Source organism: Macaca nemestrina, chromosome 11 (assembly GCF_043159975.1).
Source record: "Macaca nemestrina isolate mMacNem1 chromosome 11, mMacNem.hap1, whole genome shotgun sequence".
In the NCBI taxonomy this organism is placed as follows: domain Eukaryota; kingdom Metazoa; phylum Chordata; class Mammalia; order Primates; family Cercopithecidae; genus Macaca; species Macaca nemestrina.
The window spans coordinates 114,091,815-114,113,768 of NC_092135.1; the positions used below are offsets into that span (position 1 = coordinate 114,091,815).

The 21,954-nt window shown below is 41.6% G+C and overlaps 1 protein-coding gene across 5 annotated transcripts in view; it reads right to left on the reverse strand.

Moving 5' to 3' along the window:
* Nucleotides 1-21,911, reverse strand: part of LOC105481172 (peroxisomal trans-2-enoyl-CoA reductase) — a 41,298-nt gene extending 19,387 nt beyond the window's left edge. For 4 of the 5 annotated variants that reach the window (XR_011610020.1, XR_011610019.1, XR_011610018.1 and 1 more), the window contains exons 1-3: nt 21,714-21,911; nt 7,343-7,476; nt 6,260-6,425 (exon numbers count right to left, since the gene is read on the reverse strand). Coding sequence is in view for 2 of the 5 variants with exons in the window: in XM_071073339.1 (XP_070929440.1) it covers nt 6,260-6,425; nt 7,343-7,476; nt 21,714-21,894 (481 nt within the window). In the remaining 3 variants the exon portion in view is untranslated. The remainder of the gene's footprint in view (nt 1-6,259; nt 6,426-7,342; nt 7,477-21,713) is intronic. The other variant, XM_071073340.1, reaches the window with a different exon arrangement.
* Between the last annotated feature and the right edge of the window lie 43 nt (nt 21,912-21,954).

Consider the following 21,954-nt stretch of genomic DNA (forward strand, 5'->3'; position numbering starts at 1 on the left):
AAAAAAGCCTGATTGAGGTAAAATTTACACATCATAAAATTCATCTACGTTAAGTGTGCAATGTAATGACTTAATAAATACACACAGAGTTGCGCAACCATTACTACAATCCAACTTTAGAACCTTTCCATCACCCCAAAAAGTTCCTTCACACCCATTTGCAGCTCAACCCATCCCCAGGAAAACACTCATCTTTCTGTTTCTCTAGATTTGCCTTTACCTTTTCTGAAAATCTCATGTAAAGTGAATCATACAATATGTGGTCTTTTGTGTCTAACTTCCTCCACTTAGAATCATGTTTGTGAGGTTCATCCATGTTGCAATGTGTTAATAGTTCCTTTCTGATTGCTGAGTAGTATTCTGTTATGTGCATATGCCATATTTTATTTATCCACTTATCAGCTGATAAACATTTGGATAGTTCCTCTTTGGGGCAATTATGAATACAAATCTTTGTGTGGTCATATGTTAACTCTGTTTAGCTTTTTTTTTTTTTTTTTTTTTTTTTTTTTTTTTTGAGACGGAGTCTCACGCTGTTGCCCAGGCTGGAGTGCAGTGGCACGATCTCGGCTCACTGCAAGCTCCGCCTCCTGGGTTCACGCCATTCTCCTGCCTCAGCCTCCTGAGTAGCTAGGACTACAGGCGCCCGCCACCGCGCCCGGCTAATTTTTTTATTTTTAGTAGAGACGGGGTTTCACTGTGGTCTCAATCTCCTGACCTTGTGATCCGCCCGCCTCGGCCTCCCAAAGTGCTGGGATTACAGGCTTGAGCCACCGCGCCTGGCCAACTCTGTTTAGCTTTTAAAGAAACTGCCAAATGGTTTTCCAAAGTGTCCCCACCATTTTACATTACTCTCAGGAATGCATGTGGGATGTAGTTTACATACACCCTTGCTGTCTGATTTTTTCATAATAGCCCTCTAGTGGGTGTGAAGTGGTATCGCACTGGAGTTTTTATTTGCATTTCCCTAATGACTAATCATGTTGATCTATACATCTATCCTATGTCAGTACCACATTGTCTTAAAATCAAGAAATAGCTGTGAAATCAAGAAGCGTTAAGTCCTCCAACTTTCTTCTTTGGCAAAATTGTTTTGGCTTTTCTGGGCCCTCTGCATCTCCATATATAGTGTAGGATCAGTTTGTTAATTTCTGCAAAAATGTACAGGGATTGCACTGAATCTACAGATCAATTTCGGAAGAACTAACACATTAACAATATTGAAACTTCTAACCCATAAACACTGAATATCTTTACATTATTTAAATCTTCTTTGATTTCTCTCAGCGGTGTCTGGCAGTTTGTAGCATACAAGTCTTACACTTCTTTTGTTAGCCTCATTGTTAAATATTTTATGATTTATATATGCTGGAAGCTCCACTTGATATTTGGCACCAATTCTACTCATACAAATCAAGATAATGCTAGAGATGTATCTCCAGTCTCTCTTCAATAGAAACCCGAATTCTTTTTTTTTTTTTTTTTTTTTTTGAGACAGAGTCTCGCTCTGTCGCCCAGGCTGGAGTGCAGTGGCCGGATCTCAGCTCACTGCAAGCTCCGCCTCCCGGGTTTACACCATTCTCCTGCCTCAGCCTCCGAGTAGTAGCTGGGATTACAGGCACCCGCCACCTCGCCCGGCTAGTTTTTTGTATTTTTTAGTAGAGACGGGGTTTCACTGTGTTAGCCAGGATGGTCTCGATCTCCTGACCTTGTGATCCACCCGTCTCGGCCTCCCAAAGTGCTGGGATTACAGGCTTGAGCCACCGCGCCCGGCCCCGAATTCTTAGAATTTAAAGATCAGACAAAATTAAATACTCAATCCTATTAAGGGCTTAAGCAAAAATAAGAATACCTTACCATTATTACCGACTGCTTCCCTGTGAGTTTTTACCAATTCATAATATACAACAGAAAAAAGAAAGTAAAGCCAGTAGAAAAGAAGACATAAAATACAACATATTCGGAATCTAAGACAATTTTTTCACCTTATTTTCACATTGCTAAATTTGGGATGCCTTACAGTTGGTGGTATCTCACAATTATAAATAGCAGTGTTTTTACTTTCTTAATGGTATATAGAATGATGGTGAATTTCACAATTAACTATATCTTTGGCCCAATGAAATACAATAGTTATTTTTAAACAATACGATCATATACCTAGAAAACCCGAAACTAGTCTGACAAACTATTAAATAAAGCTGCAAATTATCAGTTAAAGCTAGAAGATAAATTTGAAAAAAATAAGTTTTCAATAAACCAACAATAGTCCAGCTGAAAAATAAAGTGTAAAAAGAGTCCATTCAAACTAGCAATAGCCATGAAATATATCTAGGCATATAATCTTAATTTAAAGTGATCTATGTGATTCAAACCACAAACCTTTGCCAAAAGATATAAACAATATTTTATTAATGAAAAGATATGTTATGATGGAAAGATTCTATGTTTAAACATGTCAATTATTTCCAAGTTATTAAATTTAACACAATTCCAATCAAATTTCCCCAGGATTTCTGAGGAAGAAGCTTGAATATAAAATTCATGTCAAAGAATAAATGGGCCTGGTGTGATGGCTCACACCTGTAATCCCAGCACTTTGGGAGGCCGAGGTGGATGGATCACCTGAAGTCAGGAGTTCAATACCAGCCTGGCCAACATGGCAAAACCCCATCTCTACTAAAAATGCAAAAAGTAGCAGGGCATGGTGGCACGTGCCTGTAATCCCAGCTACTCCGTGGGCTGAGGCAGGATAATTGCTTGAACCAGGGAGGCAGAGGTTGCAGTGAGCCAAGATCACACCACCGCATTCCAGCCTGGGCAACAGAGACTCCGTCTCAAAAAAAAAAGAAAACAAGAGTAAATGGTCATGAATAGCCAAGAAAAGTTTGGAAATAAAAATAAATAAAGCAATATTTTCCATATCATATCAAATACTGAAAACTATATAAAACCATTTGTTTTTAGCACAAGAAAGAAGAATAACCATTTATTTAAATTATTCTATACAGACTTTCTGCTTCTGGACAAATACCACCATATTCATATATTTATTTATTTCCTAGATCTGAAAATGTCTAGAAGAAATGATAACGCAGTAGTAGTGAACACATGTAGCACCCAAATCTCACCTTCTAAAAATCATTCCCGGCTAGGAGTGGTGGCTCACACCTGTAATCCCAGCACTTTGGCAGGTCCAGGTGAGAGGATCACTTAAGCCCAGGAGTTCAAGACCAGCCTGGACAATACAGAAAAACTCTGTCTCTATGAAAAATTTAAAAATTAGCCAGGCGTGGTGTCATGTGCCTATAGTAGCAGCTGCTCGGTAGGCTGAAGCGGGGAGGATTGCTTGACCCCAGGAGTTCAAGGCTGCAATGGGCTATGCAGCCTTGAACCACTACACTCCAGCCTGGGTGACAGAGGAAGACTCTGTCTCCAAAAAGTCAATAAATAAATAAGCAAACAACAATTATGATTCCCTAGTAAAGGGAACTAGGTCTTCTTGGAGAAACAGGTCTGAGCCATGTCAAAAAGATACAGAAGCCAGATCAGCCAGACAACTAGAACGTCAGAAAGAAAATGACAATGGGTTAGAAATACTGAATAAAAATAAATTCCATTCATCGACAGTAATGCTTAGGAGATGGGGATAGGGAGGTGAGAAAACAAGGAAAAACTCATCTTCATAAAAGAATGCCAATTAATAAATAAATAAGGCATAAATTTTTTAAATCATCATTGTACATCTTCCAATTCTGAAAGTAAATTGGGCAAAGATCAGAAATGGAATCAGCCGGGAGCAGTGCCTCACACCTATATCCCAGCACTTTGAGAGGCAGAGGCGGATGGATGGCTTCAGCCCAGGAGTTTTGAGACCAGCCTCAGCAACATAGGGAAACACTGGCACTACAAAAAAAAAAAAAATTAGCCGAGCATGGTGGTTAGTAGCCATGCCAGGCGCAATGACTCATGCCTATGATCCCAGCACTTTGGGAGGCTGAGGCAGGTGGATCACAAGGTCAGAAGATGGAGACCATCCTGGGCCAACATGGTGAAACCCCGTCTCCACTAAAAATATAAAAATTAGCCAGATGTGGTGGTGTGTGCCTGTAGTCCCAGCTACTTGGGAGGCTGAGGCAGGAGAATCTCTTGAACCCGGGAGGCAGAAGTTGCAGTGAGCAGAGATCATGCCACTGCACTCCAGCCTGTGTGACACAGTGAGACTCTGTCTCAAAAGAAAAAAAAAAAGAAAAAAGAAAAATATAACTTATGAAAACTAAAAACTAAAAGCCCCAAATAAGTAAAAGCAAAAATAATAGGCCTTGTATTCTTTTTATTTATTTATATTTATATTTATTTTTATTTTTTATTTTTGAGATGGATCCTCGCTCTGTTGCCCAGGCTGGAGTGCAGTGGCGCAATCTCGGCTCACTGCAACCTCTGCATCCCTGGTTCAAGAGATTCTCCTGTCTCAGTCTCCCAAGTAGCTGGGACTACAGATGCATGCTGCCATGCCGGGCTCATTTTTTTTTTTTTTTTTTTTTTGTATCTTAGTAGAGACGGGGTTTCACCGTGCTGCCCAGGCTGGTCTCAAACTACTGAGCTCAGGTAATCCGCCCGCCTCGGCCTCCCAAAGTGCTGGGATTACAGGCATGAGCCACCATGCCCGGCCGGCCTGTACTCTTTACAAGCCAGTTTTGGCTAATAAAAATTATTGCTGAATTTCAATTCTGTAGACTTTTAATTGACAGTGGTTAGCAAGGAATCTTGGATTGGTAAGACATTGCTGATTTGCTTGTTACAAGGAGTGAAAGCACCGAGCTATACAGCTTGGGTTAGAGACCACTAGTTGTCTCCCAATACTCAGTCTCCCTTTCTTCCACAGAAATAGAATTTGTATTAGGCACATAGCTGCCCACCTAAGGACTCTATTTCCCAGTTTCTTTTACAGCTAGGTATGATCATTTAACTGAATTCTAGCTGATGAATGTGAGCAAACATCATGGTGCTACTTCCAGATGGTGCCCATAAAAGGAATGGGTGAGCATTACACTTTTCCCCATTCCTGCTGTCTGCAATGCACATTTGATAGCAAGAACTGGAGCAGCCCTCTTCAGTCATGCAATGGAAACCACAGGTCAAGAACAGTAGAGCAATAAGAAGGATCCTCAGTCCCTAATGATTATGAAACTACCATGTAATCCTCAGACTACCAACCTGGACTTTTTATGTGAGAAAAATCAACTCATGTTACTGGAATGACCCAGCTTGTATCGCAACTTATACAGAGCTTGATTCTGCTAGACAGGTAGAGATGTCTGCAAGACCTCTGACTTGTAGACACTAAGAATATAAAGCCTAATTCAGGTTGGCATGAAGACCCTTTGAGTTAGGGTTGTACTTCATCTGTATTTTTCATCATAAGAAAGAGTTGGGTAGTTTTTAAAGAATCTCTTGCTGGGCGCGGTGGCTCAAGCCTGTAATCCCAGCACTTTGGGAGGCTGACACGGGCGGATCATGAGGTCAGGAGATCGAGACCATCCTGGCTAACATGGTAAAACCCCATCTCTACTAAAAAATACAAAAAAAAAAAAAACTAGCCGGGCGTGGTGGCGGGCGCCTATAGTCCCAGCTACTCGGGAGTCCGAGGCAGGAGAATGGCGTAAACCCAGGAGGCGGAGCTTGCAGTGAGCTGAGATCAGGCCACTGCACTCCAGCCTAGGCCACAGAGCAAGACTCCTTCTCAAAGAAAAAAAAAAAAAAAAAAAAAAAGAATCTCTTGAGTTACCCAACTCAGGAGTTCAGTACTAACAACCCACAAAACACAACCTTTAATCCAAAGACTATACATGCATGCTAATTAGTTGTTAGAGAGCATACAGACTCTGTCTCTGGTATTCTCTCTGAATTTATTAATTGGTTCTGCTAAAAGATTTAATAGATTCATTTCTTAAAAACAAAATAAGTGTGAGAGTTTTCGCCAATTTTATGAACAAGTTTATAGCTAAATCTATGTACAGATCATTAATAATTTCCTCATAATAAATTCCAAGAAATAAAATGATGAGATTGATGGATATCCACATTTTATAAATATTGCCAAATTACTATACTGAAATGTACCAATTTACATTCCTATGTTGTAAGTGAGAAAATCTAGGCAAGAAATGTTAATGACATGGGGTTTCTGAGTCCCTCATAGGATTCCTGAGATCTCTAAATAAAGACATGGTGACTTGTGGATACTGATGGTACTTGCCTGCTTTGCACATATAGAAGGTACCCGTCAGGTTGGTCTCAAGCACGGCGTGCCATCCCTTAGAACTGATGCGTTCAGCAGGAGAAAGAAACTGGCCTCCTCCATTGTTCACCAAGAAATTGATCTTACCAAAAGTATCTAAGGTGGATTTGACCAAATTATTCACCTAAAGAAGAACATTGGAAGTTACTAAAAGTTTACTAGCCTAACCTGCTACCTGGCCTGATTGATTGCTCTAGACAGAATTTGCAATCTCTCACAGTGAACAGTCACTCCAAGTACCACAATGAATGAACATGCAGCAATGAATAACCCTAAAACTCCTACATCAACGAATAATGTACCAGCACCCAATACCCACACATCACAAAGCTAAAATTGTCATTTTGACGACAAGATAGATCCAAGGGCCTGGAACACCCTTGAGTAGCGCAGGCCTCCGTCGTATATTAATTTGTAAGCTACCAACCCAGAATAAACACTGATGAAATCAGATTAAAATGAACATTAAGAAATGACTCAAGGGGCCAGGCACGGTGGCTCACGCCTGTAATCCTAACACTTTGGGAGGCCGAGGCAGGCAGATCACCTGAGGTCAGGAGTTTGAGATCAGCCTGGCCAACATGGTGAAACCTGTCTTTATGAAAAATACAAAAATTAGCTGGGCATGGTGGCATGCACCTATAGTCCCAGCTACTCAGGAGGCTGAGGCAGGAGAATTGCTTGAACCCAGGAGGTGTAGGTTGCAGTGAGCCGATTTTGCACCACTGCACTCCAGCCTGGGCAATAGAGGAAGACTTTGTCTCAAAAAAAAAAAAAAAAAAAAAAAAAAAAGATAAAAAATGACTTAAAGGGCAAAAGGCCATCTCTAGCTGAGACCACACTCTTGCCTCCCTTCCTCTCCTTCTCCAGGAGCCACTGGCTCAGTAAATCATTAACATGAGAAACTCCTTCACAGCCTCTGCTTCTAGTGAGCCTCATCTAAGACAGCTACAATAGGAGAACCTGAAGCACAGCCAGGTTTAAGAACTACTACTGCAAATTACAATGAATGAATAAACGATACAGATAGCTCTCCATTACCTCCTCTTCATTCCGGATGTTGCATTGTATGGGAATGACTCGTGCCTGGTTTGTGGGAGGTAGGCTGGCCTTCAGTTCAACTGCCGCAGACTTCAATCTCTCCAACTTACGGGATGCAATGACCACATTACTCCCTGAGGAGAAACAGCCCGAGAACAAATAAATATGCCTTCATGAGATGCAGTGACCACATTACACCTTGAGAAGTAAACAGCCAGGGAACAAATAAATATGCTTTCACCAGTTGTCCAAATTTCAATAATAATATTGAAAAAAATATCATGTCTTTCATTTTTTGAAGTATTTTTTATTTTAGAGTCAAGGTCTCACCCTGTTGCTCAGGCTGGAGTGCAGTGGCTCGATCATAGCTCACTGTAACCTTGAACTTCTCCCAGGCTAAAGCAATCCTCCCACCTGGCCTCCCAAAGTTCTGGGACTACAGGCACAAGTCACTGCACCTGGCCATGTGTGTTCCTATGTCTTAAAAACAGCTGAATTAGGACTTCTGCTTCTGGACAAGATGGAGTAATAGAAACTGAATTTGCCCTCCATCCTGAAATAACTAAAATATTGGACAAAATATATGAAACGATGGTTTTCTGGCACTGGACATCAAGTAGCACCGGACGGTCATCTCTGGAAGACTGAAAACAAACATGAGCCCTTGGATTGCCCCAGCTTGCTGCCTGGAGAGAGGTTCTAGACTGCAGCAAGGGAGGGGAACACGTTCAGAGACCAAAGTCTCCCTGGTGGAAGAGAAGAAGTTGGGAGCCTAGGGAGCCAAGGCAGTGAGACTGCCCAGGGGATAGGGAGAAAAGATAAACAGAGAGAGAGAACTCCAGAGATCTAAGGCAGTGAGACTGCCCAGGGAATAGGGAGGAAAGATATACAGAGAGAGAGAACTCCAGAGATCTGCAGAGTCTCTCTTGAATCTTCACCTGAGTACCAATCGATGCTTCGGAATAAATCAAAGAGGAAAGAACCACCAAAACTGGGCAGGGAGATCAAACCCTGGCACTCACACAGCACTGGGAATGGTTAGTGTGCCCAGCAGAAGGAAACCTTTCACAGGGCATTCTGTAAAATACACAGAAGCAGATGGCTTCCGCAGTGAGGCAAAATTCACCATAGACTAAAGGCTGCTCAGATCAAGCCTCTTTTAAAGTATTAAATTGTTTTCAAGTGACCTACCTGTATCCCAGAACAAAGCTCAAGAGTATATGTATGTGTATATATACATATATATATATATAATTTTTTTTTTTTTTGATACGGAGTCTCGCTCTGTCGTCAGGCTGGGATGCAGTGGCACAATCTCAGCTCACTGCAGTCTTCTCCTCCCGGGTTCAAGCAATTCTCCTGCCGCAGCGTCCCAAGTAGCTGCAACTACAGGCGTGCGCCACCAGGCCCAGCTAATTTTTGTATTTTTAGTAGAGATGGGGTTTCACCATGTTGGCCAGGATGGTCTCAGTCTCTTACGCCTAAGAATATTTATAAGAATATAAAAATAGTCAACATCCACCAAGGTCAATTTAGTATCTGGCATCCAACAAAAAAACTATCAGGCATGCCAAGGAACAGGAAAATAACAGCACATAATGAGGAGAAAAGTCAATTAATAAAAACAGACCCAGGCCGGACGCAGTGGCTCACACCCGTAATCGTAATCCCAGCACTTGGGAGGCTGAGACGGGCCAATCATGAGGTCAGGAGTTTGAGAACAGCCTGACCAACATGGTGAAACCCTGTCTCTACTAAAAATACAAAAAGTAGCCAGGCGTGGTGGCGTGCGCCTGTAATCCCAGCTACTCAGGAGTCTGAGGCAGGAGAATTTCTTGAACCTGGGAGGCAGAGGTTGCAGTGAGCTGAGATCACCCCACTGCCCTCCAGCCTGGGCAACAGAGCAAGACCCTGTATGAAACAAAACAAAACAAAACAACAAAAAAAAAAAAACAAAAAACAAAAACTAGAACCAGAAATGACACTGATGACATAATTAAATAGACCAGTGATGAAGAGAAAAATCTTAAAAGCAGCCAGAGAAAAACAACACATTAAATATAGAACAAGAAAGAGGAAGACCTTCTTTCAGAAACAATGCAAGCCAGAAGACAGTGAAACATCTTTACGGTACCGAAAGCAATGACAAAGATGGTGAACTTAGAAATCTTGACCCAGTGAAACTATCTCTCAAAAATGATGGCAAAATAAAGACTTTTTCACCCATATGAAAGCTGGAAGAATTCATCAAGGTGTTCTGCACTACAAGAAAGATGAAAGGAAGTCCTTCAAGTAGAAGGAAAATGATGCCAAATAAAAATCTAAAAATACACAGAAGAAGAAAGAGAACTAAAAACAATTCGTTTGTGTGTTTGTTTTTGAGACAAGGTCTTACTCTGTTGCCTAGGCTGGAGTGCAGCGGTGATCTTGGCACACTGCAGCCTTGACCTTCTGGGCTCCACTGATCCTCCTACCCCAGCCTCCCAAGTGGCTGGGACCACAGACATAAATCACCATACCCGGCCCCTTTTTTTTTTTTTTTTTTTTTTTTTTTTTGGTAGAGATGAGGTCTATGTTGCAGAAATAGTAATTACGTGAGAAAATATAAAGATTTTTCTTCTTTCTATTCAGATCTCTTTAAAAGGTAGTGATAGTTCAAAGCAAAAATAACAACGTATTATAGGATTTATAACATATGTAGAAATAAAATGGTTCCCTCTTTCTCCTTAAGAATAATAGCACATGGCCGGGTGCGGTGGCTCAAGCCTGTAATCCCAGCACTTTGGGAGGCCGAGACGGGCGGATCACGAGGTCAGGAGATCGAGACCATCCTGGCTAACACAATGAAACCCCATCTCTACTAAAAATACAAAAAAATTAGCCGGGTGAGGTGGCGGGTGCCTGTAGTCCCAGCTACTCGGGAGGCTGAGGCAGGAGAATGGCGTAAACCCGGGAGGCGGAGCTTGCAGTGAGCCGAGATAGCGCCACTGCACTCCAGCCTGGGCGACAGAGCGAGACTCCGTCTCAAAAAAAAAAAAAAAGAATAATAGCACAATGGCTAAGAAGGGTGAAATGGAAGTAGAGACAGTCCTTCCTTTGCTCTGCTCTACTATGCTCTGATTTCAGTTAGCTTAGCTTAAAGACACCAGCCTCTCAACAACATGGTTCAAATTTCAATAACCACGGTATATTAACCGTAACTGCATAAAATGCAAACTCCACTGCTAGCTTTTCAACCCGCAAATCATAAATAACAGATGTACATCAAGATCAGTGATTAATCATGTCATTTCTTCCAACGTCTATCAGTGAATGGCCACTGTGCATCTCTTCTTCAGTTCAGAAGAGCTCAGACAGCAAAGAATATAGCTGTGTCACCTCCTGGTTTTTCAACAAGAAACCCAAGTGACATTTTACAAAAACACATGATCTTAGGAGGGACTGGTCAACAAACATGAAAAGTGAGACCAAGAAATGAAAATCTGTAACACTGGAAGCAAAATTAGAATTGCGTATCAGGGGAATTATAAAAGGGGAATGCATGACACTGCCACCATTCTAGAAACTACAGAAAGCCAGAAGATCTTACTGAAGGCAAACTTAATGAGGAAAGTACACGTGACAAAGAAGACGAAGATATCCCAAAGGAAATGACACCCACAAAAAATTTCACATTAAAGAAACTTTTGGGGCCGGGCGTAGCGGCTCACTTCTGTAATGCCAGCACTTTGGGAGGCTGAGGTGGGCAGATCACAAGGTCAGGAGTTTGAGACCAGCCTGACCAACATGGCAAAACCCTGTCTCCACTGAAAATACAAACATTAGCCAGGCATGGTGGCAGGTGCCTGTTAATCCCAGCTACTCGGGAGGCTGAGGCAGGAAAACTGCTTGAACCCGGGAGGCAGGCAGAGGTTGCAGTGAGCTGAGATTGTACCATTGCACCCCAGCCTGGTGACAAAAGCAAGACTCTGTCTCAAAAAAAAAAAAGAAAGAAACTTTTGGAAATATTTCATGACATTGAAAGTATAAAAGATAAAACGTTGGAAGCTGATCCAAACGTAGAAAGGAGTATTACAATTTAACAAGGTATAGGAAAAATGCTTGCTCCATATCATAAGGTATACAATGAGAAGGCAAGCACTAATCAAATGACTCAACATACTTTTCACATGAAAATAATAGTTTAATTTTCAATACTGAGTTTTTAAAATTTTTATTTTTAATTGACAAATAACTGTATACAGTAATGGGGTAAAACATGATATTTTGATACATAAACATATTGTGGAATAATGAAATCAGGCTAATGTATTCATCACCTCTTATACTTACCATTTCTTTGAGGTAAGAACATTCAAAATCCACTATTTCCACTATTTTGAAATACACAATGCATTACAAACTATAGCCATCGTGCTGTGCAATAGATCATCAGAACTTATTCCTCCTGTCTAAATGAAACTTTGTACTCTTTGACCAACATCTCCCCAGTAAAACTGGTCTAGTTTTACTATTTTTTTCATTTCCCTATGTGGCAGACTGCCATAGTTACTACTGTTACTACTTGAGAGCTTGAGACACTCACTCCTACAGTTACTACTGTTACTACTTGAGACCATCATTAGGAGACTGAAGGAAGGAAGATGAATGCAGAAATGAAAACTTAAAAGAAACTGTTTTAAAGGAAGGGGCCAGGGGAAAAAGAAGAGGGCTCCCTGCTTCTAGTGAGCAAAAGCAGCAGCCTTGAGCTTCTACAGCCTTTTGTATTTATTGGGTAGAAAGAGCAGGGAGGAGGAGGAAACGATTGGTCAGCTGCTTAACTGATCACAGGTTCACATTATTGCTAACAAGCTTCAGATGTGCCTCATCACAAGAAACACTTGTGCCTGGGTCGTGACTATCTTCAGCATTCCTTCCGGGTGGCAGACAGTTTGTCAGTATGCCAACATTCTGCATTTACGAGAACAGTTTGCTGTTTGCTCATATACCCTCCAGTGTTATACTGAGTTGATCACGACCCTCACTCTTTCGGCCTGCAACATCTCTCCCTTTTTGTTTTTTGAATTAATTGAGAAAGGCAATTGCAAAATGTGTAGCCTCAGTGGTTCATTCCGTCTTCACATTCAGCATGTACTGGGGGAACCACGCCCATGGTTGGGATCCACGGGTCCCTCTAGTCTCCCATTCTACGGTCGCACACACCTTGAGGGAACCCACACGGTTTGCTCATCTCCTGCAAAAATACAAGGATACCCTCATCCCCACGTTAGTAAATCTACCGAAACAGAAGCAAAGGCTTTTGTGGCTGTGGCCAGGAGGCATGCCGAAGCATCTGCTCCACAAGCTGTAACTCAGCTTCTGCCTCTTTGGTTAATTACCGTAGGGTAAAACTTCTCATTGATAAGGAGATGCAGGCTCTCTCTGATTAACAGAAGGCACAGGAAAAGCAAATTGAAGCTCATCCTTCTCGTGCAACAGTATAGCAAAAAAAAAACCCTTGGCCGGGTGCGGTGGCTCACACCTGTAATCCCAGCACTTTGGGAGGCCAGGGCAGGCAGATCATGAGGTCAGGAAATCGAGACCATCCTGGCTAATACAGTGAAACCCTGTCTCTACTAAATATACAAAAAAATTAGCCGGGCATGGTGGTGGGTGCCTGGAGTCACAGCAACTCAGGAGGCTGAGGCAGGAGAATGGTGTGAACCCAGAAGGTGGAGCTTGCAGTGAGTCAAGATCACGCCACTGCACTGCAGCCTGGCCAACAAAGTAAGACTCCGTCTCCAAAAACAACAACAACAACAACGATCCTTAAGAATTTCAATTTGTACTGTACAGGTGGGTCCATTAAATGCTGTGGGTTGTGATAGAAAAATCTCTCTCCTAGTTGTACTTTCAAATGCTTGATTCCCTCGCTTCTCCCTCCGTGGAGAAGGGTGCAACTTACAGGAAACAAGCCATAGTTGTGCAATATACTCTCCTCGTTCAAAAACCCAAAGATCTTGTGACACTATGACTACCGGAATGTTTTCTTCACAATCAAAATCAGCAACTCCTGGGACTACAGTAATGCCTTGCAAGTGAAGATGACTTTTGCCAAAAAGTCTCTATTGAACTCTATCACCATTTCTATTTATCCCTACTTATCTCTATTTGTCCCTGCAGGCCTCTTTAGGTCCCTTCAGGTCTCTGTTTGTCCCTGAAAGTCCCTGTTTGGGCACCACTTTGACAAAAATTTCTGAAGGTAATGAAATACTTGTACTTTTTCCCATTGACTATTTTTGCTTTGCATGGTTTCAGCTTGCATGATCATTGTTACAATGCTACAATGCCATGCAAAAGCAAAGACTACCTATGAACTGTTAAATGGTTCTTTTACATATATATTTTAAAGATGAGGTCTCACTGTGTTGCCCAGGCTGGACTGCAGTGGTTCTTCAGTGTTAAATTCCATGTGAGGCGATACAGTTATAGACTGTTCTCACCCTAATACAGCATTTCACTGTATCATAATTACTTGCTAATTTAACAGTCTGCACCACTCACTGTCATCTCCTGGAAGGTAGGGACCCTGTAATTGCTCTATTTGTTATGCTAACACACAGTCCAACATATATATGTGGAATAAATGAAGCTCATAAAGGCACAGAGTACAAGGGCTCTCCATTTGGCCTGAACTATTTTAGTTGTATAAGATAAGCTAGCTACTGCATATTAAAATAAGGCATTTTATTTTATTTCTTATCTTTATAGATGTAGCGGTGACAAGTGCAGTTTTGTTACATGGATATATGTGTAGTGTGGGCTTTTAGTGTACCCATCACCTGAATAGTGGACACTGTACCCAACAGGTAATTTTTCAACCTTCACTCCCCTGCTTCTACCCTCCCACCTTTTAGAGTCTCCAGTGTCTATTATTCCACTCTATATGTCCATGTGTACCCACTCTCTACTTTCCACTTATAAGTGAGAACATGCACCATTTGACCTTGTTTCTGAATTATTTCAGTTGGGATAAAGGCCTCCAGTTCTATCCGTGTTGCTGCAAAAGACAAGATTTCATTCTTTTCATGGCTGAGTAGTATTCCATGGTATATATAACATATGTTCTTTATCCAATCATCCATTGATGGGACAGTTAGGTTGATTCCTTAACTTGCTATTGTGAATAGTGCTGTGATAAACATACTAGAGCAGGTGTCTTCTTCACATAGTGATTTATTTGCCTTTGTAGATACCCAGCAGTGGGTCTGCCGAATTGAATGGGAATTCTATTTTTAATTCTTTAAGAAATCTCTATACTGTTTTCCATAGAGCTTGTACAAAGTAAGGCAATTTAAAAAACTATGTTTAAAGTTTAGGTTATAATTTAGTAAACTAAAAATGGTAACAACTTTTGGAAATTCTTGTGTGCAATCTGAGGGTTTTATGAAGCAAAAATTGGAAAGATTTACCATGAGTTCCTTGTAAGCCTTGCCTAACTTTAAAATGGAATTTATCAAAATATATAATGTTCAACAAAACAGAAGTTCTATGGTTAGGAGAATGCTTACTCCTTTCTCCTTTAGTTTCCAGGAGGGCCCTCTTCTCCCAGGAGGAAAAACAACTGAAACACAGTCACGCGCCCCATAACAATGTTTTAGTCTATGATAGACCACATATATGGCAGTGGCCCCATAAGATTAAAGTGGAAGTTAAACGTTCTTATCATCCAGTGGTACTGTAGCCACTGTAATGTCATAGGTGCAATTACTTTATTTTTTTAATAAATTTAGTTTAGCCTGTGTGTACAGTGTCTATAAATTCTGCAACAGTAAACAATAATGTCCTAGGCCTTCACATTCACTTATCACTCCCTCACTAACTCACCCTGAGCAACTTCCAGTCCCACAAGCTTCTATGTCCTATGCAGTGTTCTATACAGGTATACCATTTTTTAATCTTTTATACCGTATTTTTCCTATATCTTTTGTATGTTTAGATATGTTTAGACACACAAATATTTACCTTTGTGTTACTATTTCCTACAGCATTCAGCACAGTAACATGTTGTACAGGTTTGTAGCCTAGAAGCAATAGGCTATACCATATAGCCCAGGTGTAGAGTAGGCTATACCATATAGCCCAGGTGTATAGTAGGCCACACCATCTAGGTTTGCCTACCTCTCTATGATGTTCACACTATGATGAAATCGCTTAAGGATGCATGTCTCAGAAGATTTCCCCTTTGTTAAGTGACACATGACTGTATATACTTCCAGACTAATCCAACCCTGTTAGGTTTCTGTCACTTAGGAGAAATAGCTGAGCTGATCAGTGAGATGGAAAGGAGAAATAAGCACCCCAGGACAAGCCACCACCTCCTTCGCCCACTTCTTTCTTTGATATTTCTGCCTTCAACATGTGTATTTTTCGCTCCAGTTCCCAGAGTAGGGCATAGGCTCCGCAGGGCGGGGATTAAAAACTTCACCTAGGCTGGGCGCAGTGGCTCACGCCTGTAATCCCAGCACTTTGGGAGGCCAAGGCCAGTGGATCGCTTGTGTTCAGGACTTCAAGACCAGCCTGGGCATCATGGTGAAACCCCACCTTTACTAAAAATACAAAAACAAATTAGCTGAGCATGAAGGCACATGCCTGTAATCCCAGCTATTCAGAAGACTAAGCCACGAGAATTGCTTGAACCTGGGGGCAGAGGTTGTAGTGAGCCAAGACTGTGCCACTGCACTGCAGCGTGGGTGACAGAGTGAGACTGTGTCAGAGAGAAAGAGAGAGAGGGAGAGGGAAGAGAGAAACCAAACAAGAACACTAAGGTGATTAATGCCTAACTTTGTCCAAGACCTCAAATAAAAAATATGGTGAGACTATAAATAGGATGACTCACATGGATTATCTAAATAGAAGTTTACTAAATTATCACTAGTTACTATCTGAAACCTCAAGACTTCAGGACAATTGTCTACTACAAGTAAAGATGCACTGAAATACCACTTTACAAGTCCATTTACTTTCACTGGTAGAACTGTCCATTATAGACAAACTTAAACTAGGGTGCAAACGTATTACAGGGAAAAACAATGCAATGCTGGGTAAAATTAAAACCTAAATGCCCATTCAGGAAATGGTTAAATAAGTTATTACAGATCCACACAATGGAATACTATGCAGCTTTAAAATGAATGAGATATGACTACAGTACTACCATTGAAAAACACAAGATATGGGCCAGGCATGGTGACTCATGTCTGTAATCCCAGCACTTTGGAAGACTAAGGTTGGAGAGTCGCTTGTGGCCAGGAGTTCAAGACCATCCTGGGTGAGACCTTGTCTCTAAAAAAATGTGTTAATTAGCCAAACATTGTAGTACATGCCTATAGTTTAGACACTTGGGAGGTTGAGGCAGGAGAATCATTTGAGACAGGAGTTTGAGGCTGCAGTGAGTTATGATGGCACCAGTGTACTCTAGCCTGGGTGACAGAGCAAGATCCTGTGTCTAAAAAAACAAACAAAGAAAAAACAAGATATTTAAGTGTGTGTGTGTGTGTGTGTGTGTGTGTGTATAAATGATTACAGAGCAGGAATACTGTGATCCCAATTTTGTAAAAAACAAATATATATACATGTGTATACATGTGCACATTAAATTTATAGAAAATCACTAGGAAGGGAATTTAGAAAAAGGGCAGAATGGGTAAAGCTCATTTTTTTCTTTTATACACTTCTATACTATTTTTATTGGAAACCTCTTATGTTACCTTATAATAAACTAGAAAAATATTATATATAATCCTTACCTTTCATGCTGAATCATTTGAATAAACTTTCTGTTTATATGTAGCTAGAGAGATCCTGGAAGCACAACTGACTTGGTTAGAATAGGTGCAGAAGACCAGGCGCGGTGGCTCACGCCTGTAATCCCAGCACTTTGGGAGGCCGAGGCGGGCGGATCATGAGGTCAGGAGATCGAGACCATCCTGGCTAACATGGTGAACCCCATCTCTACTAAAAATACAAAAAATTAGCCGGGCGAGGTGGCAGGCGCCTGTAGTCCCAGCTACTCGGGAGGCTGAGGCAGGAGAATGGCGTGAACCCGGGAGGTGGAGCTTGCAGTGAGCCGAGATCGCGCCACTGCACTCGAGCCTGGGCAACAGAGCGAGACTCCGCCATCTCAAAAAAAGAAAAAAAAGAATAGGTATAGGAGTAGCTTGTGGATAAGGAGTTCTTTCAACATCAGAGCCTTGTAGCCCCAGTATGCTGCGTTCCTGCTTAGGCTGATACTGATCCTTTTCCATCTTCAACTCAGAATACTACATTTATTCAGCAACTTCTTGGTCCCTGGTGTTGGTAACAGGCTAGTTAGACTAGACTAGAGCAAGAAAAAATGCTGTCTTGGCTCATAATTTCCACCTGCATTTCCTAATTGCATTTTATCTACTATACCTAATTTATGTTGTACTGTAGTAACAGAAAGTGAATGATTAACTTGAAGATAAAAAAAAAAAAAGATCTGATATGAATTCAACTTCATGACCTTAGGTTTTTCTTGACGAAATCAGGTTTCTCTCTGCCTAACGGCACCTGTCAAAGGTACAAAGGAGATCCAATTCTGCCTACAATATCCTGCTTTTGTGAGCTAAAGCTCTCTGTATCCTCTCAGCAAAAGGAAAAGTCAAAATCCTGTGGAAGTGAAAGACAATACAGTCATCATCGTTTTAAAAACCACATCTCAACAAAACCAAAAACAAAAAACAGTGGCCTTCTGACTAGAAAGAAAACTGGAGGCTAGGCGTGAGGGCTCCATGCCTATAATCCTAGCACTTAGGGAGGCTGGGGTGGGTAGATCACTACAGGTCCGGAGTTCAAGACCAGCCTGGCCAACATGCCAAAACCCCATCTCTGGTAAAAATATAAAAATTAGCCAGGCGTGGCGGCACATGCTTGTAGTCCCAACTACTTGGGAGGCTGAGACATGAGAATCGCTTGAACTCGGAAGGCGGAGGTTGCAGTGAGCTGAGATCATGCCACTGCAATCTGGCCTGGGTGACAGAGTGAGATTCTGTCTCAAAAAAAAAAACTGGCTAACATTTTCTTTTTTGCTCAATTTGGGTTTTTATAACAATGCTGTGGAAATAGCCATTAATTCTTGCATTAAAAAAATAAAGAGGAAAAAGTCATTATAAAAAATGATTTTTGTGGCCAGGCGTGGTAGCTCCCAGCATTTTGGGAGGTCGAGGGGGATGGATCACAAGGTCAGGAGTTCAAGACCAGCCTGGCCAATATGGTGAAACCCCATCTCTATTAAAAATACTACTCAGGAGGCTGAGGCAGAGAATTGCTTGAACCCGGGAGGCGGAGGTTGTTGTGAGCCAAGATTGTGCCACTGCACTACAGCCTGGGCGACAGAGCGAGACTCCATCTCAAAAAAAAAAAAAAAAAAAAAAAAAAATATATATATATATATATAAAATACTATATTATATTATATTCATTCACTGAAAGAAATCCATTTCCAATACAACAAAATAATTGTCTATATATAATTTTAAGTATATGATTTTTTTTCTCAAAAGACACTCCATCGCTTTTATCAGAATCTCAGAGAGATCCATGTCTTCCAAAAGATTACAAGACCATTGTCCTAATGTTTTAGTTTGTGGTAAGAAAAATACCACCTTATTCCAGGGGTGTAGTTTTTGGCCAGTGCACAGTTATGCAACAGGATGAAAGTTCGAATAGCACACTTATGCAACAGGATGAAAGTTCAAATACATAAAATCCCACTGAAAGTCCTTCAAGGTGAACTAGGGTCCTATGCATCTGCTGAGAAGCCTAGTAGCTGACCTTTGCATGAATTGATAACTGATTCTGATTTTCTTATAGATTTTCCTGAAAAAGGAGAGAGTTTGGTATTGAGAATAAACTAGGCAGTAATGGTGATGAGGTTATATCATGGCCTTACTAGGAAATGTTTTTGCTTTTTTTTTTTTTTTTAACTAAAAACATAGATGTTTTCTTTTTCAGTTCATACTATGCCAGATGTTGGAAACAGTGGTAACCAAAGATAATTTAGATGTTCATTAAAAAATATTTAAAAGACGAAGACAATTTTAATTACTCATAATTAACATTATTTTCAGAAAAATAGCTAAAAATCTTATAAACTTCCTTCCGGTCTATTTTTGCATGTATAATACTTTTTTTTTTTTTTGAGACAGAGTATTGCTCTGTCACCCAGGCTGGAGTGCAGTGGCGTGATCTTGGCTCACTGCAACCTCTGCCTCCTGGGTTCAAGCGATTCTCCTGCCTCAGCCTCCTCAGTAGCTGGGATTACAGGCATATGAAACCCTGTCTTACCATGTTTGCCCAGGCTGGTCTCGAACTCTTGATCTCGTGCTCCACCCGCCTCAGCCTCCCAAAGTGCTGGGATTACAGGCGTGAGCTACCGCGCCCAGCCCTCCATGTGTATTTTTTATTAAAAGCGAAACTGGGCCAGGCACGGTGGCTCATGCCTGTAATCTCAGCACTTTGGGAGGCCAATGAGGGCGGATCACCTGAGGTTGGGAGTTCGACACCAGCCTGACCAGCGTATGGAAACCCCGTCTCTACTAAAAATACAAAATTAGCCAGGCGAGGTGGGGCATGCCTGTAATCCCAACTGCTCAGGGGGCTGAGGCAGGAGAATCACTTGAACCAAGAAGGCGTAGGTTGCGGTGAGCCAAGATGGCACCATTGCACTCCAGCCTGGGCAACAAGAGTGAAACTCCATCTCAAAAAAAAAAAAAAAAGTAAAATTGGAAGGCTATTAGGTTTAGAATTCTACTTTTCCCAATAATACGGTATGCATTTATCCAAATAAGTCTTCAATAGCAAGATATTTATTTCTTTATTTATTGAGATGGAATCTCACTCTGTTGCCCAGGCGGGAGTGCCGTGGCTTGACATCAGCTCACTGCAACCTCTGCCTCCTAGGTTCAAGTGATTCTTGTGCCTCAGCCTACCAGGTAGCTGGGACTACAGGTGTGCACCACCATGCCTCGCTAATTTTTGTATTTTTAGCAGAGATGGAGTTTCACCATGTTGGCCAGGCTGGTCTCGAACTCCTGACCTCAGGTTATTTGCCCGCCTCAGCCCTCCAAAGTGTGGAATTACAGGCATAAGCCACCTCGCCAGGACAAATAGCAAGATATTTAAATGGAAGCATTATATTTCATTGTAATTGATTTAACTATTTCCCTCATATTGGATTTTTAGGCAATTTCCATTTTTTCACTACTCAAGACTACATCCTTGCATGAAAATCTTTGCTTGACTCTGTTTCTTTAAATTCCTGAGAAAGGAATTACTGTCAGAGCATAAACATTGTGAAGGTTTTTGGATCTTTTTTTCCAAATTGCCCTCCAGAAATTTTGTAATAATTTACATTCCTGCCTTCTCATTCCTGCATCAACACTTTAATTTTTCCCAATATTTCAAAATTTTGTTAGAAAAATGAAATCTTACTGTTTTATATTTTATTACCAATAAAGTTGATTCTTTTTTCGTATGCTTCTTGCCTGTCTGTAGTTCTTTTGGAACACTTAGTCCATACCATTAGTCTAATTTTTCTATCAGTGTGTTGGATTTTTTCTTTGCCGAGTCTAGTGGCTCAGCCTGTAATCCCCACACTTTGGGAGTCAGAGGCAAGGCAGAAGGATCCCTTGAACCCAGGTGTTCTAGACCAGCGTGGGCAACAGAGTGAGACCCTATCTCAAAACCAACAAATAATTTATCGATGTTGTAAATATTTTTCTTCATATGCCCTTAAACTTTATACATTTTTTTTAATTCAATGAAGATTTACACCTTCATACAGGCAGACTGATTTATGTTCCCCTTTGTGGTTTATTCCCTCACTTAATGTTTACAAAGGCCTTCCTTCACCCAAGTTAAGGTAAATATTCAGCATACTTCCTTGCTGTGGTTAAGAGATGTGAGAAGATACTATGAGAGACTCTCAGTATGCTTACAATTTTTTCCAGTTAAATGAAGTCTTCCCACGTTTCCTAATCACTCACATTAAGCATATAGAATGGATGAATTTTAAATCTGAATATAAAACTAATTGCACAGCATGTGTCACTGCTCTTTTTATTGCCTATCTCGGGCACAGTCTCTTTGGCCTGAGTGGTCCCTTTAGTTTTTAACCAGTGGCTCCATAATTCCTTAGGAAGAACTGCTCTCTTTTGTCTCCATGGTGGTCGTAATTTCGCCCACACCTGCCCCCGCTTTGCTCTGCAGCTCCGCACTCCCCCGCCCCGCCGAGAGCCCCTGGCTCCCGATTCCAGGTTACCCCAGGACACCCCAGCCATTTCTGTGCACCAGCGGCCCGCTCACGTACCCAGCTCCAAGAGCTCCTTCACGATGGCCTTTCCGATGCCCGTGGCCCCGCCAGTGACGATGGCCACTTGGCCCTGCAGCAAACCAGGCGCCAGGCAGCTCCTGCCCTTAGCCCAGGAGGCCATCTCTGCAGCGGCGTGCCAGAACAGCTGAGCGGGGGCCCTGCTGGTTCTCAGAGCCATTCGAGGCGGGCGGGCGGGAGGGCCGGGCAGGGCCCGAGCCCACGTGACAGCCAGGACCCC